Source organism: Panthera onca, chromosome A3 (assembly GCF_046562875.1).
Source record: "Panthera onca isolate mPanOnc1 chromosome A3, mPanOnc1 haplotype 2, whole genome shotgun sequence".
Taxonomy (NCBI): Eukaryota; Metazoa; Chordata; class Mammalia; order Carnivora; family Felidae; genus Panthera; species Panthera onca.
The window spans coordinates 136,541,862-136,565,800 of NC_138341.1; the positions used below are offsets into that span (position 1 = coordinate 136,541,862).

At 59.3% G+C, this 23,939-nt stretch overlaps 1 protein-coding gene across 5 annotated transcripts in view; it reads left to right on the plus strand.

The window, feature by feature from the left end:
- The window catches only part of PHACTR3 (phosphatase and actin regulator 3), a 214,898-nt gene that overhangs the window by 180,473 nt on the left and 10,486 nt on the right, over positions 1-23,939 (plus strand). For all 5 annotated transcript variants that reach the window (XM_060621361.3, XM_060621356.3, XM_060621370.3 and 2 more), the window contains one exon: positions 23,571-23,626. In XM_060621361.3, coding sequence (XP_060477344.1) covers positions 23,571-23,626 — 56 coding nt within the window. The remainder of the gene's footprint in view (positions 1-23,570; positions 23,627-23,939) is intronic.

Sequence of the window (23,939 nt, forward strand, 5' to 3'; positions counted from 1 at the left end):
GAATCTGAAGCAGGCTCCAGGCTCCCAGCTGTCGGCACAGAGCCCGACACGGGGCTTGAACCCGTGAACTGTGAGATCATGACCTGCGCTGAAGTTGGAGGTTTAACTGACTGAGCCCCCCAGGCGCCCCCCTTGGCTGGAGGCCTTTAAGGACAGGGGTGGAGGCTGGCACGGCTTTATGGGACCCGAGTATCAGCCTTGGTGCCTGTTGTCCACTGAGGCCTCACAGGCAGTGGGGACCCCGTGCAGGGTCTCAGTTCTGTGGACACAGAATTTGGAAAACACAGAAATCTTTCTTTTTTGTGGGCTTCCCAGGAAGAAAAAAATGGCTTTTAATTTCTGGAAAGGAAGCCACTCATTTGGGCAGAGTTGAAGCTTCATTGCAGGGGCGGGGGTTTATGATAGCAGCGGGGCACTGATAAATATTTGCCGATTGAGGACCCGTCGCTCTGTACCCCCCCCCCCCCCCGTCTGCAACCTGCAGCGTGGGAACCCAGCTCATCCTGGGCGACTCGAATCCAGTCCCACAGGCATCCTCCGAGATGGGGACAGAGCAGCGTGGTTATTAATATGGTTGTTAGTTATTTATTCAGCGTCTTTTCTGTACCAGCCTCCTGCTGAGTGCTTCATACACATTATCTCCTCGAAGCCTCACAGGGACTCTGGGGGTAGCTACTCCTAATGGTCCTATTTTTCAGATGAGGAGAAGTGCCTCAGAACAGCGCAGTCACCTGCCCCTGCGCGCACAGCAGGAAACGTGGGCGGGTAGCTGGTCACCTGGTCACGTCAGTGTGCACATCTGATCACCAGGGGACTTTGGGAGCACACAGATTCCTGGACCCCGCTCCAGACCTCCTGAGTAGGAATCTGTATTGTAACGGGCCCTTCCTCCCCAAGTGTCCCCGGTGCCTGACGATGCTCTGTATCCCTGCCTCGGGACTCTTGGAAGACTGTTCTCTGAGGTTTCAGGATCACACTGTGCTGTGTTTCTGCACCACAGCTGCCTGGTGGTATCTTAAGGAGAATGCACACTTTGTAATCAGTTGCGTTTCCCTTTTTGCTTTGGCCGCCGGGACTCTCAGAGTCAAGTGCGCAGGTTCCCATGGCAATACTGTAAAAAAAAAATATTTTTTTATGGAGGCCCTCTTAGGGTATATGAGATTTTACTATGTAGTGTCGTGTCAGAAGTGTTTCCATACTGTGACACAGTATTCAGATGTTCATTTTTTAAAATTTACTTATTTTGAGAGAGAGAGCATGTGCATGTGTGAGCAGGAGAGGGGTAGAGAGAGTGGGGGAGAGAGAATCCCAAGCAGGCTCCTTGCTGACAGCACAGAGCCTGGTGCGGGGCTCAAACTCATGAACTGCGAGATCACGACCTGAGCCGAAACAAGAGTCGGATGCTTAACTGACTGAGCCACCCAGGCGCCCTACAAATGTTCATCTTTAATAGTGTCTCATATCCCAGGACCAGATAAGTCTGCCGGCTTCGCTCTTCCCTCCCAACAATCCACAGACTTGGGATCTTTGCTTTTAAGGTAAAACTACAAGGCTCATTTTCACACGTCAATGTCTTCCTCTTTATGGATTATTTTCATGAGCTACACTTCAAGAAATGGGAAGAAGAGAAGAAACATAAGAGCAGGAGGAGGAAAAGAACATTGAGTTAGACAAGGTCATTACTCCAGAATAAGGCCCACTTGTCAGCTGGATCCCAACAGATCCGACTGGGGGAAAAAGCCTGGACCGCTGGGCTCAGGAGAAAGGGTGCAAAGCTTGTAAACAAATGCATGGGAAGCTCTCAGCTTCACTAGGAAATGCAGATGTAAAAATTCATAGTAACAAAGAGCCTTTCATCCTCAATTAAAATGACAATAAAACCAAAAAAAATTTTTAAATGTTTATATTTATTTTTGAGACACAGAGAGACAAAGCATGGCCAGGGGAGAGGCAGAGAGCGAGCGAGACACAGAATCGGAAGCAGGCTCCAGGCTCCGAGCTGTCAGCACAGAGCTCGATGTGGGGCTCAAACTCGTCAACCGTGAGATCATGACCTGTGCCGAAGTCAGAGGCTCAACCGTCTGAGCCACCCAGGCGCCCCGACAATAAAACTTTTAAATAATACTGCTTTGAAATCGTACCTTTTACTATCCGTATTAATAGAAGTAATAATAATGAAACTATAGAACGCTATCAGCCCTAGTGAGGTGGTGATTTACACACACACACACCCCACTGGCAGCCGTGTGGCCCAGAAATAACTGAGCAGGGCTCGCGGAGAGCTCTGTGACAGCTGGCCCGTTGTAACCGAACATTCCACTTCTGGGAGTTTTGTTTTTTTTTTTTTAATTTTTTTTTTTAACGTTTATTTATTTTTGAGACAGAGAGAGACAGAGCATGAACGGGGGAGGGGCAGAGAGACAGGGAGACACAGAATCGGAAGCAGGCTCCAGCCTCTGAGCCGGCAGCCCAGAGCCCGACACGGGGCTCGAACTCACGGACCGCGAGATCGTGACCTGAGCCGAAGTCGGACGCTCAACCGACTGAGCCACCCAGGCGCCCCTCCACTTCTGGGAGTTTAAAGAAGGAGAAGAAGGATGCTGTGATGGTTACCCGTCACCTTCAGCAGGTTCTGCTCCCCTGGGGAGCGGGTGATGGCAGACGATGGGCCAGTTGACTTTCCAAGTCTCCCCAGCCTCTTGGCTTTCGGGACCGTTGCCGAGACGTGAGCAACCGTGGCAGCTCCAGCCGACATCCCGGCTGCTTCGGTGGGGCGACACTGTTCCGACACGTCACGAACATCAAGGCAAGGAGGTCGGCCCGATCTGAGCAAATGTTGGTGACTTGGGTCGGGTTACCCACTGCTACGTGGGGGTCTGGATCCAGCCCTGCCCCGGGGCAAGGACCCCACAGTCAGGCTGGCCCGCGTTGGACTGGGCTGTGCAGCCCTAGGTAGGTCGTTAAACCTCCGGCCCGTTGCCCTCACCGCCCGGGGGCCCTAACCGTACATCTGCACAGGGGACACGGATTCAGGGTGTCCCCAGTGCATGTGGCCTGAGAGCCTGGTTGCTGTCTTCACACTTGCCCATTGTCTGCACACCTGCTGTGATTCAAAGCCTCGTGGGGACAAGGCATCACCACAGGTGTGGTCTCCTCCCTGCAGAGCATAGTGTGACAGCTGAGTCGGGAGAATCTCCGGTCTCCAGATGCAGGTGACGCAGGTCTGCGTTAGGTCCTGGGACAGAACGTGCTAACACGCAGACGTGGTGCCCACAGGAGCCCTCGCTCAGGCTGGCCGGGGGGAGAATCACCCTGGGCCAGCGGAGGGCAGGGATGAGCCTGGTCTTGCTGGGCCTTTGTTTCTTTGTTGCACCTGAACCCTTGAAGCCCGTGATTCTCACGTCCACAGAAGTGTCCTTTGGTAAATTTCAGATGTCATGACCACAGCAGCAGCATCCTGGACAGACTGGCCCCTGACTGCTGGTAGGGCGCTGAGCTGACCGCTTTCTAAGCCTGACCACAGTCCCGGGCAGAGCCTATTGTCCCCACTCTGCCGATGAGGAAACGGCCGGAGAGGCCACATTGTGTCCCAGCGTCTCAGGATTAGCAAGCAGCCAGACGGTAGGTTCTAGAGCCCCTGCCCCCACCCGATGCCAGGGTGTCTTGCCCTCATCTTGCACACAGTGTAGGAGGCTAATGACTTGGGATACGGTCCAGCTTCTGGTAGGTGTCGTACTAATGAAGCTGTTAACAGCCATCTCGGCCGGGCTGAGTGGGCCTGTTCCAGTGTCAGCAGCCCTGGGACTTCGCTCTGTGTCCCGTGTGGCCTGAGACGTTGTGCACGTGTCTCTGCATTGGTCCTTAGAACATCACGCCCGGTCCCACCTTGTAGCCGTCACTGAGCATGTGTGCGGACATCATGTCCCCAGACCAGGGCCTGGCCACGGCCAGTGGGGTATGTTGCCCTCATGATAAGTTATGCTGTGTCCTTACAAATTCTCAGAAAATTTGCAGTTGATCTGTGGTTGCTGAGGTTAGAAGGTGCGGGTTTAAATCACTTACAGGGGGAAGTTGGGACCGCAGGAAGACAGGCCTTGTCTTTCTAGCTACACCAAATGCCTTGGGACATGTGCGGGGTGCCCACCCCCGGGTACAGAAACGCCAGGTTCCTGCGACGTGCAGAACCGCCTGGGGGCCCTAACTATGGCTGGGGAGCCTGGGTGGCTCAGTCGGTTAAGCGTCAGACTTCGGCTCAGGTCATGATCTCCGGGTTTGTGAGTTTGAGCCCCGCATCGGGCTCCGTGCTGTCAGCTCGGAGCCTGGAGCCTGTTTCAGATTCCGTGTCTCCCTCTCGCTGCCCCTCCGCCACTTGTGCTCTGTCTCTATCAAAAATAAATAAAGGTAAAAAAAAAATTTTTTTTTTGAAAAGACACACTCAAAGGCAAATGTCTACACCAGCCACAGAGGCGCAGGGCCTGGGAGGGAGAGGAGGAGGCAGGGATGGGTGAGGGTGTCAGAGCGTGGTTTGTTCCCAGCGCAGAGCTGAAGGATGGTAGGTGTCCGTTAGCGTGCGGGCAGGAGTGTCACGTGTCCTAGGCTGCGAGCAGAAGTAAAAAAAAGTGCCAAATACTGAATGGGCGTGGCTGTGGGGAGCATGGGGCGGGGCTGTAAGGGGTAGGGGGCGGGGCTGTGGCCAACGTGGGGCGGGGCTGTGCGGGGCATGACGGGCGCAAGGCCAGAGGGCCCAGCAGTGCCGGGTGTGGGCCTTCCGTGCTCCCGATCCACACGTGATTGCCTCTGCTCCTCCCGGCCCCAACTTATCACCTCCTGGGAGATCACCTGCTGTGACCACCCCCGCCCCCCCGACTCCCCCAGACATCGTTCTGTGGTTTTTTCTTGTAGTGCTGCCCGAAATTAGCTCTTATCTTGGTTTGCCTCTTCAGGGTCCGTCTTCCCCCAGGACGCTGGATTCTGTCTCGTCACTGACGTGTCCCCGATGCATTCAGTAGGCGCCCGATAAGTTGGTGCTAAGTGGCGCAGAGGGATGCCTGAAGGATCACAAGGAGGGGCGTGGCGGGATGAGGGGTGTCTTGAGAAAGACCACTGTGCTAACACGAGGGGGGCTGGGGAGCAGGATGGGGCAGTGCCTCTGGCCGGGGAGGTGGGCACTGTCATGTGGGCGATGGGGCTGGGGGGTTGCACTTGGGGGGGTACAGGACTGGGGTAGGCGGCGAGAGCTTGAGGAGCTCACCTGCCGGGTGGGTTGGGATGCTCTACCCCGGGAGAGGGGACACAGGAAGGAGGAAGGGGGATGTGTGAGGGAGGTTCTGTGTCCGGGTTTGGGCAGAGTGGGGGGGGGGGGGTGGTCCCTTTCACATTTAGCTGCAGTTAATCCGTGAGTGCGGGGGGGGCTTGTGGAAGGGGTGTGTGGTTGGGGCGCCTGGGTGACTCAGTCGGTTGAGTGTCCTACTCTCGACTTCGGCTCAGGTCATGATGTCACAGTTCGTGGGTTCAAGTCCCACGTCAGGTTCTGTGCTGATATCATGGAGCCTGTTTGGGATTCTCTCTCCCTCTGCTTCTTTCCTTCTCTCTCTCTCTCTCTCTCTCTCTCTCTCTCTCTCTCTCTCAAAATAAATAAACAAAAAAGGAGTGTGCAGACCACGGCCTCTGCTGGCAGTTTTTGAACTGATGGACCAAGGGCACTGGGAGACAGGTGTGGTGTTTCACAGGGTGTTTCCTGTTAATGTCGGTTCATTTCCTACAACGCTGTAGTCCCTCTGACTTCACGCTCCTTTCACAGAGATCGAGTGGTCAGTGGCTTTTCAGTGGCCTCCAGGGACAGAACAAGTCCCTGTGCTAGGGTTGATAAGCCTCTCCATCTCCTGGAAATGGGGCAGCATTAAAAGCAATCAAAGGAAAACAGAGAGGATTTGGAATCCCCTTTTCTTTGTTCTAAGTGCTTTCAGGGCTCCAGCGCTTGGCCCTTGTTGAATAATTCGGGATTTGGGGTTGGGCATATTAGGAGCCGAGTGTTTCTGTTTGGATAAGACGGGCCGGGGGGAAGGCTTCAGTCATCCTCAGATGCCGAGGAGGGTGGGGCCTGGGCTCTCCTGACCCATCAGGGGTGACCTGGGACTCAGAGCCAGGAGAGGTGTCGGTTTGAGGACCGCTCCTGAGTGGCAGCAGCCTTCCACGAGGAGAGCGCAGAATGCTCTCCGGCACCAGCTTGACTGCTTGGTGAGACTCCTCACAGGGTGAGCTCAGCTCCCTGATGCACAAGAGCACGTTCGTGGGCTCGGTCCCAGAAGCTGCCGGTGGGTCGGTTTCCAAAGGGGTTTTCAGAGAATGACGGGAAGAAGGGGGATGAATAGAATAGAATCTTGGGTGTGCCCAAGATAACTCACAAGCCAAAAATGAATAGCTTGGGCATCTTCGAAAAGAAATGCAGCTGTGGTGTGGAGCATGAATTTGGACCTATCATGGGCTTTCCTTTTCACCGTGAATCCCCAACTTGCAAAAGGGGGGATCATGCCCGTGATGATTAACCTTCGAGGTCATGGGTTTAAAATTTGATGAAAGCTTTATGCATAAAATATAAGCACTTATGTTTAAAGTTTATAAACATGTCTGGAATTTTACTTTCGTAGCCACTGCCTCTCTGGCACAGTCCACATGGGTTTGGGACCTTGTGACGTCATGGCAGCCAATCCCCAGGTGATAGATGTCACAAGCTGCATTTTGCATGTGAGGACACCAAGGCTCAAAGTTGTTAGTAGTCAGTGAGTGAGGGCCTGAGCTTAGCCTGCCCAGCTGAGTCCTGTCCCTCAGCACCCACGGCCTGTAGCCCCATCACAGCACCAGCCATCCCTGGTTCAGAACCGCTGAATTGCTCATGATTCTCCACCGAGGCAGGGGAAGGGAGGACCCTACTTCTTCGATGCCTTGACCTCAGTGCCTACCATAGTGCCTGGAACACGACAGGCTCTCAGATGGCAGCTGTTGAATGGATGGGTAGCTGGATGGCTAGACGAGGGATTTGGATAGTCACGTAGTTGCGTGGGTGGGTGGGTAGACAGATGGAGAGATGGCTGGACAGTTAAGTGGTTGCATAGTTATATGGGTGGGTAGATGATGGATGGTTGGAATGGATGGGTGGGGTGGATGGATGGTTGGGTACATGGATGGATGGGTGGGGTGGATGGGTGGTTGGGTACATGGATGGTTGGGTGGATGGACATCAAGGTGGACCCGGCTCCGTGGATAGAATGCAAGTCAGTAAAATTCAATTCCACAAAGTAAATATGTATTGAATGAATGATTTGCTTTAAGTAGTAGGGTCTTCGGGTAACTTGAAGCAATGATTCCTTTCACCGGCTTGATATATATATAACCAACATATTCCGAAGCACATCTGTGAGTGGTGTGAACCTTCGGGTCCACAGAGGGCGTTCCTCAGCGTGGAGTTTGGTTCTGTCCTGGGGGTGTGTCCGGGCCAGGGACTCACATCCCGTTGCACAGCTGCTCTGTGGCCAGCTGGCCAGGCCGGGCCTCCCCTGGGCTGCAGGGCCTCAGGCCCTGCGGTGGGAGTACCCCAAGGTCCCCCCTCACCGTCACCGGAAAGCTGGTGGACAGCAGGGCTGCTCCAAAAGCTTCCTGAGCATTTTCAGGAGGAAGTGGAGTTTCCCTGCAGGACAAAGACTCACCTTAACCTGTGACTCTCCAGAGGGGGGAGTCAGACTGTCTCCACAGCTGATTTCACGGAGCAGAAGTCACATCCCAGGGGCTCCGTAGGGACTTGGGCCAGGCCGGACCTGTGGTGGGCGGGAAGTGTGTGTCCTTGCCGAGGGGGCAGCCACTGTCCAGCCAAGCGTGCGTGTCCCCCCTGGAACGCCAGACCAGTGCGGTGGGATCTCTCAAGAGAAACCGGAAATGTTTATGCGAAATTTCCTTCCGTTAAATGTTGGGAGTCTCTTCAACATTCTAAAAACGGGAAAGCATGGACCCCATGAAACACATTTGCGGCCATATTTGGCCTGGGGGCCACCTATTTGCGCCTCTGATATAAAGTCCCTTATGTGCTCGTTTTATGAGAAGCTGATTCTTGTTCTGAGATTAGAGGATCAAAGAAAATTTTTTTAATGTTTGTTTATTTTTGAGAGAGAGAGAGACAGAGCATGAATGGGGGAGGGGCAGAGAGAGCGAGAGCGAGAGAGACAGAATCCAAAGCAGGCTCCAGGCTCTGAGCTGTCAGCACAGGGCCCGACGCAGGGCTTGAACTTGTGAACCATGAGATCATGACCTGAGCCAAAGTCGGACACTTAACTGACCGAGGCCCCCAGGAGCCCCTGAGATTAGGGGATTTTTGACTGCGTAGGGAAATAATGCACCATGATCTAAACTGGCTTTCAACGGCAGAAGCATCAAAACCCACAGGTGTAACCATCGATGTCCCGTGCATGGTCTATGGAATTCACTTCCTCTGCAACGAGCAGCGACTCAAAGACCTGGGGTCTGACCCTCGGCTCACCTCGATCGAGGGCAGCATCCCCTTGTGATGTGAAGGCATGAGCTGTGGCCAGAACTCCTTGGTTCCTGTCCCGGCCCTGTTTTCCAGCTGTGTGACCGCGGGCGGCCACCCCCCTGACACGCACCTCCCTTTGCTCTTCTGTAAAATGGGGGTGATTACAGAGGAGTCTGTCTCGCGGGACCACAGAATGGATGCCGTAAGATGGGACTCCTAAAATGCTTACGAGTGCCTGGTGGGGAGGAAGCACCCAGGGAAAAACAGAGTTCCATGAGAATGGGGAGTTGGCTTTTTGTCTCAACAGTTTATTGAGTTATAGTCTCTGTACCGATCAACGCATGCTTTCAAAGTGTGCGATTCAGTGGTTTTTGTGTGCTCATAGCGTTGTGTGTTCCCCAGCATCAATGTCAGACCATTTCCATTACCTGCCAGAAGCAGCCCTGCCGTTAGCCCGATCCCCAGGAGGGTCCCTGCACCACGGGGGCACTGAATGCACAGTGATTATGGTCACAAGGCTGTAGGGCGGCTGCTTGTAAAGGCCCGGCCTGGACGTCACCAAGTGTTAGTGTCAAGGTCTCCTTCAGCTTTGTCTTCATTGGACTCCATCATCTTTCCCAGGATCTTTCTCACTGTCTTCATCATGGTCATTGACGTGTCCTGTCTGCTGCATAGAAAGCACTTAGGGAACGTTGGCTCTCAGCCCCTTGGCGTCCAGGGGTTCCACCTTTCGGGGGACGGAAGTGCACATCTGAGGCCAGGTCAGGAGCCTCACGCTGACCCCTGCTTACAGCAAAAGGGAGGCCGGGAAGCGGTGGGGCGGGGCCGGGACATCACAGACCCTGCGTGCCTGGCTCAGGTCACTGTCGCGGGCAGCGTCCCTGGTTGGATGATGCTCTCTGCTCCCCTCGGCTGGGGTGTGCGGGGCCAGCTCTATGACTGTCTTTAGATTTTGAGATCTTAGGAACAAAGACTCTGTTGAGCAGTTTCTCTGCTTTTCTTTTCCTTCTTGGTGAGGCCGATTTACCTGACTTGCTTCCCAGCCCCACCCCCGCCGGGGGCTCCGGCGCATTCCGGGGACTTTCCTTCTCTCTCTGTTTCGAAACTCAAGATACGATGCGGTCAGGTCTACTCTGTCCTGCTAAACCCTCTCGGGTGCCATCCTGACCGCACCCGCCGGCCCCTCCCGCTGTGGTTAGGGACCTGCTGCCGGTATTACATGGCCCCCAAAGTCAGGAGAAATGCCTGCATCTATCAGGGCACTTTCTTGGGTCTGTTGCAAAAATGGAAAAGGAACTGGAGAGGCAGGGCTGTGAGCAGGCTCTGTGGGATGTTGACCCTCTGCCCTGGAGTGGGGGGGGGGGGGGGGTAGAGGGTGTCAGGTGGTCCTGCCAGGCCTGGGGAGCAGGCAAGGCCGGTATGATCCAGTCAAAGCCGTGCCTGTAAAGCGTGGGCCTTGACATTCTGCTTTTAGACCGAGATGCTGCGCTTCCAAATCGGGGAAAGTTGGGCCCCTCTGATCCTCAGGGAACATAACGATCAGTCTTGGTCTTTGGGAGGAGCTCATGGTCTGCAGGGGTCACGGGTGTGTGGGGCTCAGCGGTCCCTGCAGGGGGCCCAGGCTCCCTTGTTTGGACCACGTGTGGTGAGCCCATGGCCTTGAGTCGGCCCCCGGGGCCAGCTGCTTGTTGTTTTCCTGGGTTGCCTGGGAATCTGTCAAGGAAAGTACAGCAGGTTTTGTAAGCAAATGCAAAACGACGCCCACCCTCCCCTCAGGATGAATAAAACACGAATCCCAAACCAGGAGAGCAGGTGGTCTGGTGGGTGAAAGGTCCCCCGGCTGGGACTTGCAGACTGAGCACAGGCGAATCACACTACTGGTCTGCGCCTGTGAAATGGGTGTGTAAGGCATTCACGGAGACTGCAAAACTCTGCCCTGCTTTGCCGAGAATCGGGTGGCTTGTAACATTCATTAACTTGTGTTACGTGCCGCGGACTGTGCTTTGCCTGTATTCACTGAAGCCCAAGACATAAGTACTTTGTCAGTTGTATCTTATGGCTAAGGGAATGTGGCTCAGAGAGGGTAGGGAGATGTTCAGAGTGACACAAGTAGGATGCCATGGAGCTGAGATCTGACCCAGGCAGGCTGGCTCTGAACACTGGGCCTGGAGACTCTCTGCTTCGTGGAGTAATTGCAGACCATCAGGTCTGTCATGCTTGTTCCACGGTCACTTGTTCCACTGGCAACAGACCCAGCAGGAGACCAATAAGGGATTTATTGCAGGTGCTCAGTTATGCTCACACTGGCATTTATCCTCTGTGGTCTAAGATGGCTGCAGGAGCACCGGACATCATATTTAAGTCCCAGAGGTACACATATCCAAGCTGAAAAGGCTCCCAGAGGCTCCTCAGCACACCTTTAAAGGTTGGAACCCCTCCATGTGGTGATGTTGAGCTGAAAAAGAGGTTGTCTTCAGCAGAATCCGCTTTCTGATGCTTCATCGGAAGGGAGAATGGAGATTGGGCGGGAAACTAGCAGCCTGTGCTCCTGTGGGTGTTCAAGTTAATTTTGTTGTGCGGACAGACTGAAGAGAGAGGGGGAAGGAACGAGCAAACACGGACGAGTGAATGAAAACAGTCTGCCTTAGGGACCAGCGGTTTCCAATGCGGTCTGGTCCAAGGAGTCTGCGTGGAGCCCCTGGGCTCAGGAGATTGACACCTGTTAGTTTATCGGTGCGCCGCGCACAGTCCAGCACTGGGCTGAGGCGATCTGGGGGGGCTGGCGGGAAGCTGGGGTGCCACGGACAGATACTGTTGTCCTTCCCCAGGGAGACCCCCTCCCACGACATCTCAGCTCAAGGACAGACGCTTCCTGAGCGACCTCTGTGTGCCGCCCTCTGCGCTGAGCGCTGGGGACAGAGGAAGGGTGGAGGCGCTGCCTTCGGGACGAGGGACAGCGGGGGAGGGAGGTGAGCCGAGCCGGTGTGTGACAGCTGCGGGGACACAGCGTGTGGCTGTGGGACACAGGAAGTGCCCCTCGCAGGCCAGGTGCAGGGGCGCTGCTGTGCGGGTCCTCCTGTGTCCCCCTCCCCTGCCCCGCGGTTACCAGCTTCCCCCGCTCTGGGCTGCGAGGGCCAGCCGCTCCACGCGGTCGTGACGAAGTTCCGTGTCCCGTAGAAGTCATCCGGCGTGTAGGGTGGCAGCGTCCCATCAAGGACGGCTTCGAGTGGAGCTCTCGTTTCAGTCCGCCTTGGTGTTCTGGTCTCGGGGATGGGCCCGTTTCCTGCGGCCCCGCCGGCCCCCCGCCCTGTGCCAGCCCCGCCTTCAGCCCCCAGGCCCACGAAGGAGACTGGACAGAGAGAGACGTGATGAACCAAAAAGCCGCTTAGAAGAAGAAAGGACCAACACGATCTGGTGTTGCTCCAAATGCTTTACTGTCCCGAGTCACACAGGTGCACACTTAGCCATGTTTCTCAGGTGGAGTCGAGAATGTTCCGCTGAGGAGGGACCGACATTGGAGTTCTTCTGTGACACAAGCGTGGGACGCACCTTGTACGATTTCTAGGGTCGATTTCCCAGAGGAGCGCTGAGGATTCAGAGGTGCTTGGAAGGATCTGAGTGCAGGATCCTTCCTGAGTGTTTGATTCCGTCCCCACCTTCGCACTCTCTCCCGCGCTAGCCAACGGCAGGATTTTTAGCGTCGTGCCTTTGCCGACTCCAAGCGTTCAACCCCGTTCTCCTGGAAATGACATTTTCCTTTTACACCCGTAGTAAGTCATTTAACCAATGTGCATAAAATTTGATTAAATTACCTAATTATCAAACTAAGTACACCTGGCGCATAGGTTTGGGGACAGAGGAGCCAGTTTCTGACGGGCACAGAGCTCGCTGTTGAGGACAGACAGCGATGGGCAGGGGCTACGGACTGAGTGTGGTCATCGGGTCCCGGTTTTCCAGGATGGGGACGGTGATTCACCCGGAGTCGGGGAGTGGGGATACTGGACAGAGCCTCCCCCGTAGTACTGCCATCCCCATATAGACAAGGGGGTTGTGTCAGTGAGGCACCAGGACAACAGACCCGGCAGGATCTGGGATTTATTGCAATAAAGAGATTTATTGCAATCCCTTATCTGCAATAAGGGATTTATTGCGGGTGCGGGCGTTGGCAAGGCAGGTCTGGAATCCGTGACATGGCTGTTGGGAAGGGCCGGAACCCTCAGGCGTAGGCAGAGGCCGCTCTCCACAGGCAGAATTGCTTCTTCACCAGACAGCCTGAGCCCAGCTCCTAAAACCTTTCAACTGATTGGGCCAGGCCCACCCAGAGCACCTAGGACAGTCTCCCTTACGTAAAGTCACCTGATAGTGGACATCATTGGCATCTCCTAAGTACCTCCACCGCAGCACCTGGATGAGTGAACGACCACCTGGGCCTGTCACCCTGTCAGATGGACACCTCTGACTGTCACAGAGCCAAAGGCAGTGAGACGTTGGTGAGCAGGTGGGAGGTCGCGCAGCTGATCGCTGGAGAAGTGAGAATCCCAGCCGGGGCCGGGTCTGGAACCCAGATTCTTCAACCACAACGCGATTTTGTGTTTTTTTGCATCCGCTTTTCTGTCCGTTCTTTCCGGAGTCCGGCTGGGCGACCCTTCCAAGAAAGGCCAGGGTAGACGCGGCCCGCACTTTCCCGTGTCTGCACAGGGTTGTTGCCGGCCGGCTGCTCTCTTTGTCCAGGCCCTAAAAGTGCATAAGGGCTCTCCCTGCATTTTGCTCTAATGCGTCTGTGCCCCTAAGGGCACTTCTGAACACATCAGCCTTGAACTGGGACCGTTGGGTCAAAGCATATGGGCATTTTTATAATCTTGGCAGACGGCACCGATGGTCCCACCAATGGGGGGCGACTCTTTGTCTACGCTCCGGCCAACACCGAATTTCCTCCCTTTTGGCTCTCCGCCCTTCTGCGGTAACCCGGCGACTGGTGGTCCGTCGTTGTTACTGCCGCGGGATCTGGGCGAGGGATGATGGTTTTCCCCACAGCTGCAGCCCAGTGTCCCCCGGGGAGGCTTAGGGTGTCCCGGGACCCCTGGCTGAGTGGCTGGCACTGTGCCAGGTGCTGGGGATGTGGCAGCAGCCGAGGGAATAAGGGGGAGGGAGGAGGCCAGATGGACGAAGCGCCCCCCCGCCTCCCCCGGGAGTCTCGGGTCCCTGAAAGGCCACTCCACGCGTTGTCCTGGGTTTGCGCGCACGGCCTCCGTATCCCCAGCATGTGCGGCAGGTAGGGGAGCCGTGGGCGCGTCCTTTACAGGCTTGGCCAGTGGCTGACCCCGGGCCACCCCGCGGCTGTGTCAGAACCGGGCCTCGGGTTCCTGTCTCCTGGTATAAGAGACAACCGTGGATGGGCCCGTTTCTCGGCACAGACAGTGAGGGATAGAACCAATGTGGGGTGACTGCGAGGATGAAGGGGGCTCAAGTTTGGGGGGCTGCTCTTCCCCAACGTGGAAGGCCCCTCCTCAGACCCTGCAGCCTGTCCCTGCTCTTTCTGTGGCCTGGTCTTAGGGTCATCCCCCAGAGAGGCCTCCCCGCCCCCTCTCAGGCCGGCCCACAAGGCCCTGGGGTTCTGCTGCCCCAACAGCACCGCCGTGGGGCTCCCCAGCGCGGGCCTGCGTGTGGCAGGAGGAATCCCCGCTGAATGGCGGTGGAGACGCGCCGGGGGTGGGGCGGGGGGAATCCCGTCCCAGGCGGGGACACAGCGTGGCTTACTGACTGGAGGCTGGCGCAGCAGCGGGATCGGTGTTCCCGGGAAGGAGCGCGGGGAACAGCCCGGCGGCCCGTGGGCGTGGGGATGTCGGCTGTGCAGCTGTGCTTCTGTCTCTTGGAAGGAATCTGCTCTCTGTTGTCGCCTGACGCCCAGGTGACTTCAGTCATTCGTCAGGACCTCAGCCGTGGGTGTAGTGGGGGTTTGGGGCTCGGGCACAGAGGGGGCCGCTGGAGCACCTGCTTCTGACCCCTGCCCCCCCTTCCCCGCCCAGCCGGGCGTCCCTTTGCCGGTCCGGTTCTCTGCAGCCCGAGAGCAGTGCGGGGACAGTTCAGCGGCCGCCACAGCCCTGGGCCTGCTGTGTGCCGGGCACCGGGCACCAGGCAGCGGCCCCGGGGGGCGGGTGTCACCATCCTCCTGTTTTGGGGGGAGATGAAGGCCTGTGTCACATAGTGGCCAGGTGGCAGCTCGGGACCGAAGGTCTGGAATGACTTTTGGGCCGAGATGCGTGCCCTTCACCTTGACAGCAGATGCCGCACCCCGAGAACACTTTTCTAGGCAGGACTGAGTCAACTCGGATGTACCGTCAGGGGCTGGGAGTCTTGGAAGGGACGTGGGGACACTGGGGTGAGCCCTGGCAAAGGCAGGGACGTCACCACCTGGCAGAAGGTGCCCCAGGTGTGCAAGTCCTAGACCTAAGGTGACACGGGGCACGGGGGCCATTGCAGGCGAGGGCAAGCTGGGCCGGGCCGAGAAGTGCAGGATAAGCCCAGTGTGCGTCTGGGGCCCTGACATGAAGCCATAGGGCAGGTGAGGAAAGGGAGGCCCGGGCTCGAGGGACCGAGCAGGTCGCACAGTGAGACACGAGGGCTCGGGCTCTGAGCCCCAGCAATGCCCCTTTCCGGGTGCTCCTTCCCGGTGCTCCTTGCTCTGCAGGAAAGGAGCCGCTGACTCGGTGAATCGGGCAGGCACACGGTGTGAGGGACGGCTTGGTGCCACGGAACACGGTTTCGGAGGCTCCCCTGGCTTCTCGTTAGCAGTTTCATGAGGACCTCGGTTTGGGGGTTCTGTGGTTTAGAAAAACCCTTGCTAGAAAGCAAGGGGTACTCAGAAGTGGGTGACAGCGTCTAGGGCCAGGGAGGGGCTGGGGGAGTCCCGGGCCTCGGGGACGGGCAGGGCTGTGGCAGCCAAGCCTCCACGTCTGCCCAAGGGCCCGGTCGGCGGCTGGCCTCGAGGGGAGGCTGCAGGTGAAAAGAAGACCTATAGGGCGCGGTGATGGTGGCACTATGGTCGGGGGTCAGGGTGACCTGGAGTTTGCGATTCTTGTGACTCAGTTTCCCTGGCAGATCCTGTGGCTCAGTTTCCCTGCAGATGAGAGGTGGTGAGGTGAGCACAGGTCGCTGAGTCGGGGTTCCCGGGCACCGGCTGGGCACTATGACCGGACCCTCGCACGAATCCCCCACCAGCAGCTGGCCGGGTGGCCTGGGCACAGAACCGGCCGGAGCACGGCCTGGGGGTGGGCACGCCGGCGGCACCTGTACCCTCACCAGCCTCCCTCCCTGTCGCCGGGCGGGCTCTGGTCCCCATCGTGACCCCTTCTCCTGGGGCCCTGGGCTCGGGGTCTGGCCAGGACCGCTGACCCGTCCAGAAGGAGGAGAGGCCTGGTGGCCACAGCTTTGGTCCCTCCAGGAGACGATGGCCGTTTTCCTGGAGTCGCCCGGGCAGAGGGGCTCAGAGCCTGTAAGCACTCACGCCAGCCAGCCCAGCCCCTCGCCCACCAGGACCCCCAGTGCCCAGTGTCTGGAAGAAGAGGCCGTGTTGTCAGCTACTGAGATGCCGCTTGTCCCCGGCCTGGGACCGGAAGGTGCCCCTGCTCTGCTGGCTGGGGCCTGGGGTCCACGTCCTGCCGTGTCTGGCCCCGTGGCGGGCAGCCTGGTCTTCAGCTGGATCCTCCTTCCCGCGGGGCCACGGAGCCTGTGACTGGCACACGGCAGGCCAGCCGGGGGGCGGCTGCAGCCTGTTTATCGTGTGACCTTTTATTGTTTAAAAGTGGAACGTCGTGATGCCGTCCGAGGGGGGCTTTATGCACAGAAGAGCTCAGCCCTCACCCTGTGCTCCCGCAACCCCGTTTCCTTCTGGTCCCTGAGTTTTAGCACGAAGCACGGCGTCACCTGGTTCCTCTCCCCTTCCCAAGGCGTCGGGAGCTCGCCTCCGCGTGCCCCTAGTTGAGAGGGTCCCCCGGAGAGCAACCGTGGAGAAACGGGTGTCAAATGGCAGACCCACGGCCACAGCGATGCCCCCGTGCCCGATCCCAGGTCCTCCGGAATCGAGCTGGCGTGCCGAGAGGCCCGTCTGTGCGGAGTAGCTCCTGGGCGGCTAGGTGCTCCCACGGGCTGCTCGCCAGGTGGCCCGTTCACTCCTGGCCTCAGCTCAGGTCTGCACCTGCTGTCTGGGCCTCCGAGCTGAGAAGTCACCCTCCCCCCAGGTGCGTCTGGGAGGCAGGAAGGGGGTCCTCGGGACAGGGAGCGGGTGGTGGTACCCAGGGCCCGGCTCGCTCTGGAGCCGGGCCCCGCAGGCAGGGCGAACGGACAGCCCGGGAGATGGGGGTGAGGCCACGGGGAGGCGAGCCCTGGGGACTACCAGCCACCAGGGTGCCCGCTCTGCCTGGGGGCGGGGGGCACGCATCCCAGTAGCCGATTCTTGTGCATTTTCAAGGAAAGCCAGAAAACGGACTTTTAAAAGTGAAACGTCCAGTCGATTAATGTCACTTCACGTTCTCATTTTTTAAAGTATCGTGTGAGCCCGAAATGCAGCTGCTTGCTGTATTTGGACATGAAGCACTGATGGGTCTGGGGGCCAGGCCGCCCCCCCCACCCCGACGGGGTCAGGCGGAGGAGTGCCTGCCCACCTCGGGCCCGCCTGGGCTCCAGGGCTCCCTGCCCCCGGCCGGGTGCTGGAGGAGGCTCCGGGCCGGTCCCGGCTGCAGGCAGAGGTGGGAGGAGGTGCCCTGGGGTGGGGGGGTGGGGGGGGGGCGGGGCAGGGCCAGCGTCACGGCCCGTGTCCGAGCCGTGCCTCCCGTGTATGAGGGTAGGCGAGGCGGGACGGTGTTGCGGTCACGCCCCGAACCCCAGCGGCCTCGCCCGGCACGGGGCGTGTCTCGCACACACGGCCCACCGTGGTCAGGGCGAGCCTCCGGGCAGTTGTCCTCTCACCGAGGCTGGCCCGTGCGGCTCGGGTTGGAGGCTCCGCCGCCTGGGGCGAGGCCCGGGTTGCCGTGGAGGGGAAGGGAGCCTGTGGAAGGTCCCGCGGCTTTTCTAGGGCTCAGCCCAGACCCGGCCTCCGTCCTGCTCCCGGTCGCTGCTCCGGACCGGCCGTGCGGCCCTGCCTGGCTGCAGGGGGCTGGCGAATGCAGAGAGACCCCAGACCCTGGAGAGCAGTGGACGCGTCCACGCGGCTGGCCCAGGTCGGCTTCCGGAGCCCACGGTCACGGGGCAGGGGGATGGGGCGGGGGCCGTGGGATGGGGTACCAGGAATCCGATGGAGGAGGGGGTAAGTGAGTGTCTGATGGAGGCGACTGAGCGAGTGATGGAGGGAGGCCTTGAGTGTCTGACGGAGGAAGGAGTGAGTGTCTGACAGGAGGCTGAGTGAGGGAAGGAAGTCTGTGTGAGTGTCAGATGGGGGAGGGAGGGAGGGAGGGTTTGATGGAGGAGGGGCTGAGTGTCTGATGGCGGGAGGCCTGTGTGAGTGTCTGATGGAGGGAGGAGTGAGTGAGGGTCCGACAGGAGACTGAGTGAGGGAAGGAGGTCTGTGTGAGTGTCTGATGGGGGAGGGAGGGAGGGAGTGTCTGATGGAGGGAGGAGTGAGTGAGGGTCCAACTGGAGACTGAGGGAAGGAAGTCTGTGTGAGTGTCTGATGGGGGAGGGATTGAGTGTCTGATGGCAGGAGCCCTGTGTGAGTGTCTGATGGAGGGAGGAGTGAGTGAGGGTCCGACAGGAGACTGAGTGAGGGAAGGAGGTCTGTGTGAGTGTCTGATGGGGGAGGGAGGGAGGGAGTGTCTGATGGAGGGAGGAGTGAGTGAGGGTCCAACTGGAGACTGAGGGAAGGAAGTCTGTGTGAGTGTCTGATGGGGGAGGGATTGAGTGTCTGATGGCAGGAGCCCTGTGTGAGCGTCTGATGGGGGGAAGGAGTGGGTGAGTGTCCGACAGGAGACTGAGTGAGGGAAGGAGGTCTGTGTGAGTGTCTGATGGGGGAGGGAGGGAGGGAGCGTCTGATGGAGGGAGGTGTGAGTGAGCATCTGATGGAGGAAGGAGTGAGTGAGTGTCTGATGGGGGAGGGATTGAGTGTCTGATGGCAGGAGCCCTGTGTGAGTGTCTGATGGAGGGAGGAGTGAGTGAGGGTCCGACAGGAGACTGAGTGAGGGAAGGAGGTCTGTGTGAGTGTCTGATGGGGGAGGGAGGGAGGGAGTGTCTGATGGAGGGAGGAGTGAGTGAGGGTCCAACTGGAGACTGAGGGAAGGAAGTCTGTGTGAGTGTCTGATGGGGGAGGGATTGAGTGTCTGATGGCAGGAGCCCTGTGTGAGCGTCTGATGGGGGAAGGAGTGGGTGAGTGTCCGACAGGAGGCTGAGTGAGGGAAGGAGGTCTGCGTGAGTGTCTGATGGGGGAGGGAGGGAGGGAGTGTCTGACGGAGGAAGGAGTGAGTGTCTGACAGGAGGCTGAGTGATGGAAGGAGGTCTGTGTGAGTGTCTGATGGGGGAGGGAGGGAGGGAGTATCTGATGGAGGGAGGAGTGAGTGAGGGTCCGACAGGAGACTGAGTGAGGGAAGGAGGCCTGTGTGAGTGTCTGATGGGGGAGGGAGGGAGGGAGTGTTTGATGGAGGAGGGGCTGAGTGTCTGATGGGGGAGGGAGGGGCAAGTGAGGGAGAGAGGTCTGTGAGCATGTGAGGGAGCGAGTGAGCGTCTGGTGGAGGAAGGGGTGAGTGAGCGTCTGGTGGGCGAGTGTTTCCTGGGGACCCCGGCCGGCACGGAGGCTGCTGGCAGGACAGAGATTGCAGCTCCTTGGCTGAGGCCGGGAGGGACCGGGTGAACTATACGGATGCCAGTGATGATAACAACACACCCCGTGTGCGTGCCAGCCCCTTGCCTTCTGTGTTCTCACCCCTCAGTACCCCGTGGGTCGCAGGGGCAGGTGGGGCCGGGGACAGGAGGCTCAGGCGGGAGAGGGCGTTGGCAGGTGGCAGAACCGAGGCTCCCCTTGAGACTCGGTGCCGGTTCTGGGGGGATGGAAACAGGACCGCCTTCCGCAGAGCCTGAGGAGCGGGGACAGTGCTGCTGCGTCCTTGATTCTCGTACGACCCACACGGGCGTCCCGGTCGGCCAGCTGCCCGCGTCCGCTCCCCGCCACGCACCCGTCCTCTCCGCCGTCATCTGCTCGGCGGTCTCGTCCCTGCTCCGCCGTTTGCCGTGTTCTCGGCACAGGGTCCGGTGCGGAGCAGAAGTTCACGGATCCGTTCGGCGGACGGGCAGGCGGGCCCTGGGGACCAGGAGCACGAGCTGGTGCCGGGGGAGTGGGCCCCTCCCCCCCCCCCCCCCCCAGGACGCAGACCCACAGGTGCGCACAGTTCCCCCGGGCGCCCCGCCCCTGGCCGGGTGCTCCGTCCAAGTCCCCAAAGCCCGTCCAGCGCATCCCTGGGCCTGGCCCAGCGCTGGCATCCGCACCTCTCCTGTGTGCCCAGGTGGGGACCAGGCGGGGAGACGGGCGGGAGCCTCTCTCTACCCCGGCGTTTCTTTTCCTGGTGCTGCCCCACGCCCCAGCTTAGCGGGAAGAGTCTCCCCACGCCCCAGCTTTCTCAGCGGGAAGAGTCAGAAATAGACCGTGGCTTCCCCAGCGGCCCCTGCGCACCACTCCTCCCGGCAGGGATGTGTTTCTGGATCAGGAGAGGGAGCAGCCTCCAGGAGGAGCCGGGGAAACCCTTCGGGAGCTGGACCCCACCGCACCCCTCCCCGAGGCCTCGGCCCCCCCCCCCCCAGGGCTGGGTCTGCGGGTCCTCCAAGAGCCCCTCGCGGCTGAGGCTCCCGAGTGAAGATGGTCCGGCCTCATCCCGCCCCCCACCCCCCCCCAGGCTCCGCCGGAGCACGCCTCGGAGGGAGAGGGGTCTCCGTGCGCCCCTTTGCCCCTCGGTCTCGCTGCTTTTGCCCACCTGTGCCGGGCCCCGGGGTCTACGTGGGCCGTCAGACCTGATCACGTTTGCCTCTCTGAGCCCTCGCGGTGGTCTCTGCCAAGTGGGCGTAGTCCGGCCTCCTGCCGTCTGAAGGCACGTGGGACTGTTGTCGCTGCTGGACAGCGGAAGCCCCATCCTGCCCAGGCAGGAAGTGGACGGAACGGTGGGCTTATGTGTTTAGTCTAACGGGTGTTCACTTGCAGTGGCACCGGCCCTCCTCCAGGGCCAACATCTTCCGCACGTCTTGAACGTTTTCCGGGGCCCTCGGCCACGTGTGGGTCCACAGCACCTGCCCTGAGCGTCCGAAGGGGGTCCTGGCCCCGGGAAGGCCTGCGTCTCCTGGTGGTTGGTTCCGCCCCGTCCTTTCTCCGACAGCAAACTGGAGGGGTCCAGAGAGTGCTTCTGAAGCCTGATCCAGTCTTGGCATCCCTTCACCCCCGCCCCACCCCTGCCTGCCTCAAACCGCCTTCTCGGACTCCTCACCGCCGACGCCAGGCTGTGCCCCACCCAGCTCCCTGCCCCACAGAGGCTCACACCCTCCACTCAGTCTAAAGGGCGCTTGCCGAATTCCTCCCGATCTCAGGACCTTTGCACCTGCTCTTTCCTCCCCTCCTCGCTTAGCAATCCCCACTTACACTTTGGCTCTCATCTCAGGGGTCACCTTCCAGGGAGCCCGCCCTGCCCAGATCAGCCCGCCTACACTCGGCTTTCATATCACTTTCGGTTCTTCCTCCTAGTACTGTGTGATGGCAGAGGGTGTGTCCCCCGAGGGAGCCTGCAGGCCCCGGGGGCAGGGCTGGGTCTCACTTCTCACCAGGGGCCAGGCATGTTATGAGTGTGCACAGAACGTCTGATGAAGGCAGAAGTTCACAGTCTCATGAAGAGGGATCCCGGGTGCCCGCTGGCCTTCCCGGGTAGGGCTGGGTCTGGATTGGAACTCTGGACACGCATCGCCGCCCCCAGGGGCACCTGTCCTCGGTGATTGGGCTCCTGCCTCCTGGGAAGAACCACACAGGGAAGGGGCTGGGGTCCTCTGCTCCAGCCCTGGGCTGACTCTGAGGGGGAGGGTCGGTTAGTGCCCACGACTGTACCCGCGGAGTTGTGTCCACCCAGAGGGCTGTTCCCTGCTCGCTGAGAGGTACCCCGGGGGCCAGCTGTGTGCTCAGCCTGGTGGCCTCTGGGAGGAGCCCTGCAGTGCGTGGTAGGACCCGACCTGCCTCACCCCTCAGGCCAATGGCTTAGATTTTGGTGACGAGCTGTCCACACTTTTTAGAGAACTAGGAATCAGATGAAATGCCTTTCTGGGAACTCATTCCATGACTGAGGACTCACAGGCTGGGTTTTCGTGAGAGATTACTATGTACCAAGCAGGCGTTTAACACACACTCGGTGCATTGGCTCATTCTGTTCTCACACCTCTGGGAAAGTCTGTTTGGGTTGTCATTTTGGGAGAGCGGACGGTCCTCCAGCAAGAAAAGGCTCGGGGGTGGGGGGACGTTGCCAGTGTAGATCTGAGATACTTTTCAGGTTTGAGGAAATCTTCGGCCTCAGCGCTCGGGTGTCCCTGCGGGCATCCTGGCTAAGCAGCCGGCAGTCACTAGGCACCAGGCTCTGCCCCCTGTAGATTCTCCATGGCTCTGCCAAAAGTTTCCTCTTCCATGAAGCCTGCCATGATCACTTCCCCCCTCCCTCCCCACCGTCTTCAAGCCCAGTGTGTGAGCAGTTAGGGGACACTGAGGCTGGAGGGTGTGATCTTCCCAGGGCCGGCACCTCTTCAGGTGAGCCTCGGAGGAGATGGGTCTCCCCAAACTCCTCCTCCCCCTGCCTGGTCACTCATTTGTCACAGCCCCTGCTTTATTTTCTCCGGGGCACTAGCGCTCTCTGCAATGGTTTTTGTTCTTTTTTTTTTTTCTTTTACTGTTTGTCTGCCTTCCCCGTTTAGACTGTGAGATTTCCAGGACAGGGGAGGCTTGTTTGCCACTGTGTCTGGGGGCTGGAACTGCCTGGCACAGAGCAGATACTCCACAGTCCTTTGCTGACCAACGAATGGCATTTGGGAGGTTTCGGGGGGACGGTGAGGGAGCCCCCCCTGAGAGCCAGGTTTCCCTTCCCCGGGGCAGATGGGGAGCTGTTGGGTGGGGAGGGGCGGGTTCGGTCCCCACCAGACATCAGGACAAGATGTCAAAGCGGCCGCCCCCGGAAGGGCGCACACAAAGCCCGCGCCTGTGGTGTTCCCAGGAGGCGGGAGCAGCTGAGCCCTGGGGACGCCCTCGGCTTTGTGCCGGGACAGGGAGTGTGCATAGGAGACCGATATTTCTGGAGGCAGCATCCTCTTCGGGGCAAAGTATCGTGGCCCCAGATTCTGGGCGCTCGCAGGCTCAGCCCTGTCGTCGCCCTGGGGTGGCGCGAGGGTCCGGAAGCGGGGCGGCTCCTGGCTGGGACCCAAGCACAGCGTCGCCGGAGTTACAGGGACAACTGGAGCTTGGCGCTCATTCTGGCTAATTATGACTCCCGCTCCTGACAAGCCTTTTATTTGCCGTATGTATTTGGTTTTCGCTGTACCGCCGACTCCTTCAATGCGAATCCCCCTGAAAGGCTGGTCCTGCGCCCCGCGGGTGGGGACGGCTGGGCCGGGGGAGGCCGCCGGGGGGGGGGGGTGCCCCTCCCCGGGCTGCGGCTGGCTCCGCGCGGCTCAGGAGGCGGCGCTCGCTGTCACTCCCCCTGCGCGGGCTGCTGGCGAGGCTGCTTGGGGCCGAAGCAGGTGCCACCGCTGCTCGGCTGGGCAGGAGGGGCCTCCTCCCTTCTTGGGGAGCGTCCCGCCGGCCGGCAGCGCTCTCGGGTCCCGAGGTGGCACGGGGGGTTGGCCCCGGAGCTCGGGGACAGCCGGTGACCCCCCTCCTGTGCGGGGATCTGACTCCAGCGCCAGCAAGAGGCGGCTGCCAGAGGTCCCCTCCCTCCCTCCAGCTTTTGGGTTCACCATCTTCGGGGGCGCGCCGGCCACCCCTGCCCCCGGCAGAGCCCGGGAGGAATCTGCAGGCGGCCACCATGGTGCAAAATGTAATTCTAGTGTTTTTCCGCAGACGGCTGAGCCAAAGACCTGCCGTGGAGGAACTGGAGAGAAGAAATATCTTGAAACGTGAGTAGCTGTGACCCCTGGCTCCTCTTGGGGGCGAGTCCATGGCAGGTGCACCCAGCTCTGCAGGCTGTCGCTCCCCGTGGCCCTGTGAGGTCCCACCGGGCTGCGAAAGGAAACCCTAGAGGAAAGTTGATTTGGTCGGAAATATCTCCTTTTAAAATTAAGAGGAAAGAAAAAAAAAAAAGCTTGCCTCCCAGCATAATTAAAGATATTCCTGTTTTCAGGGTTATTTAATTAACCCTGTAGATCTCAGGGAAATGGCTCGATTCTCTCTTTGCGTTGTGGGTTTCACGCAGGTCTCCGTGGCAGTTTG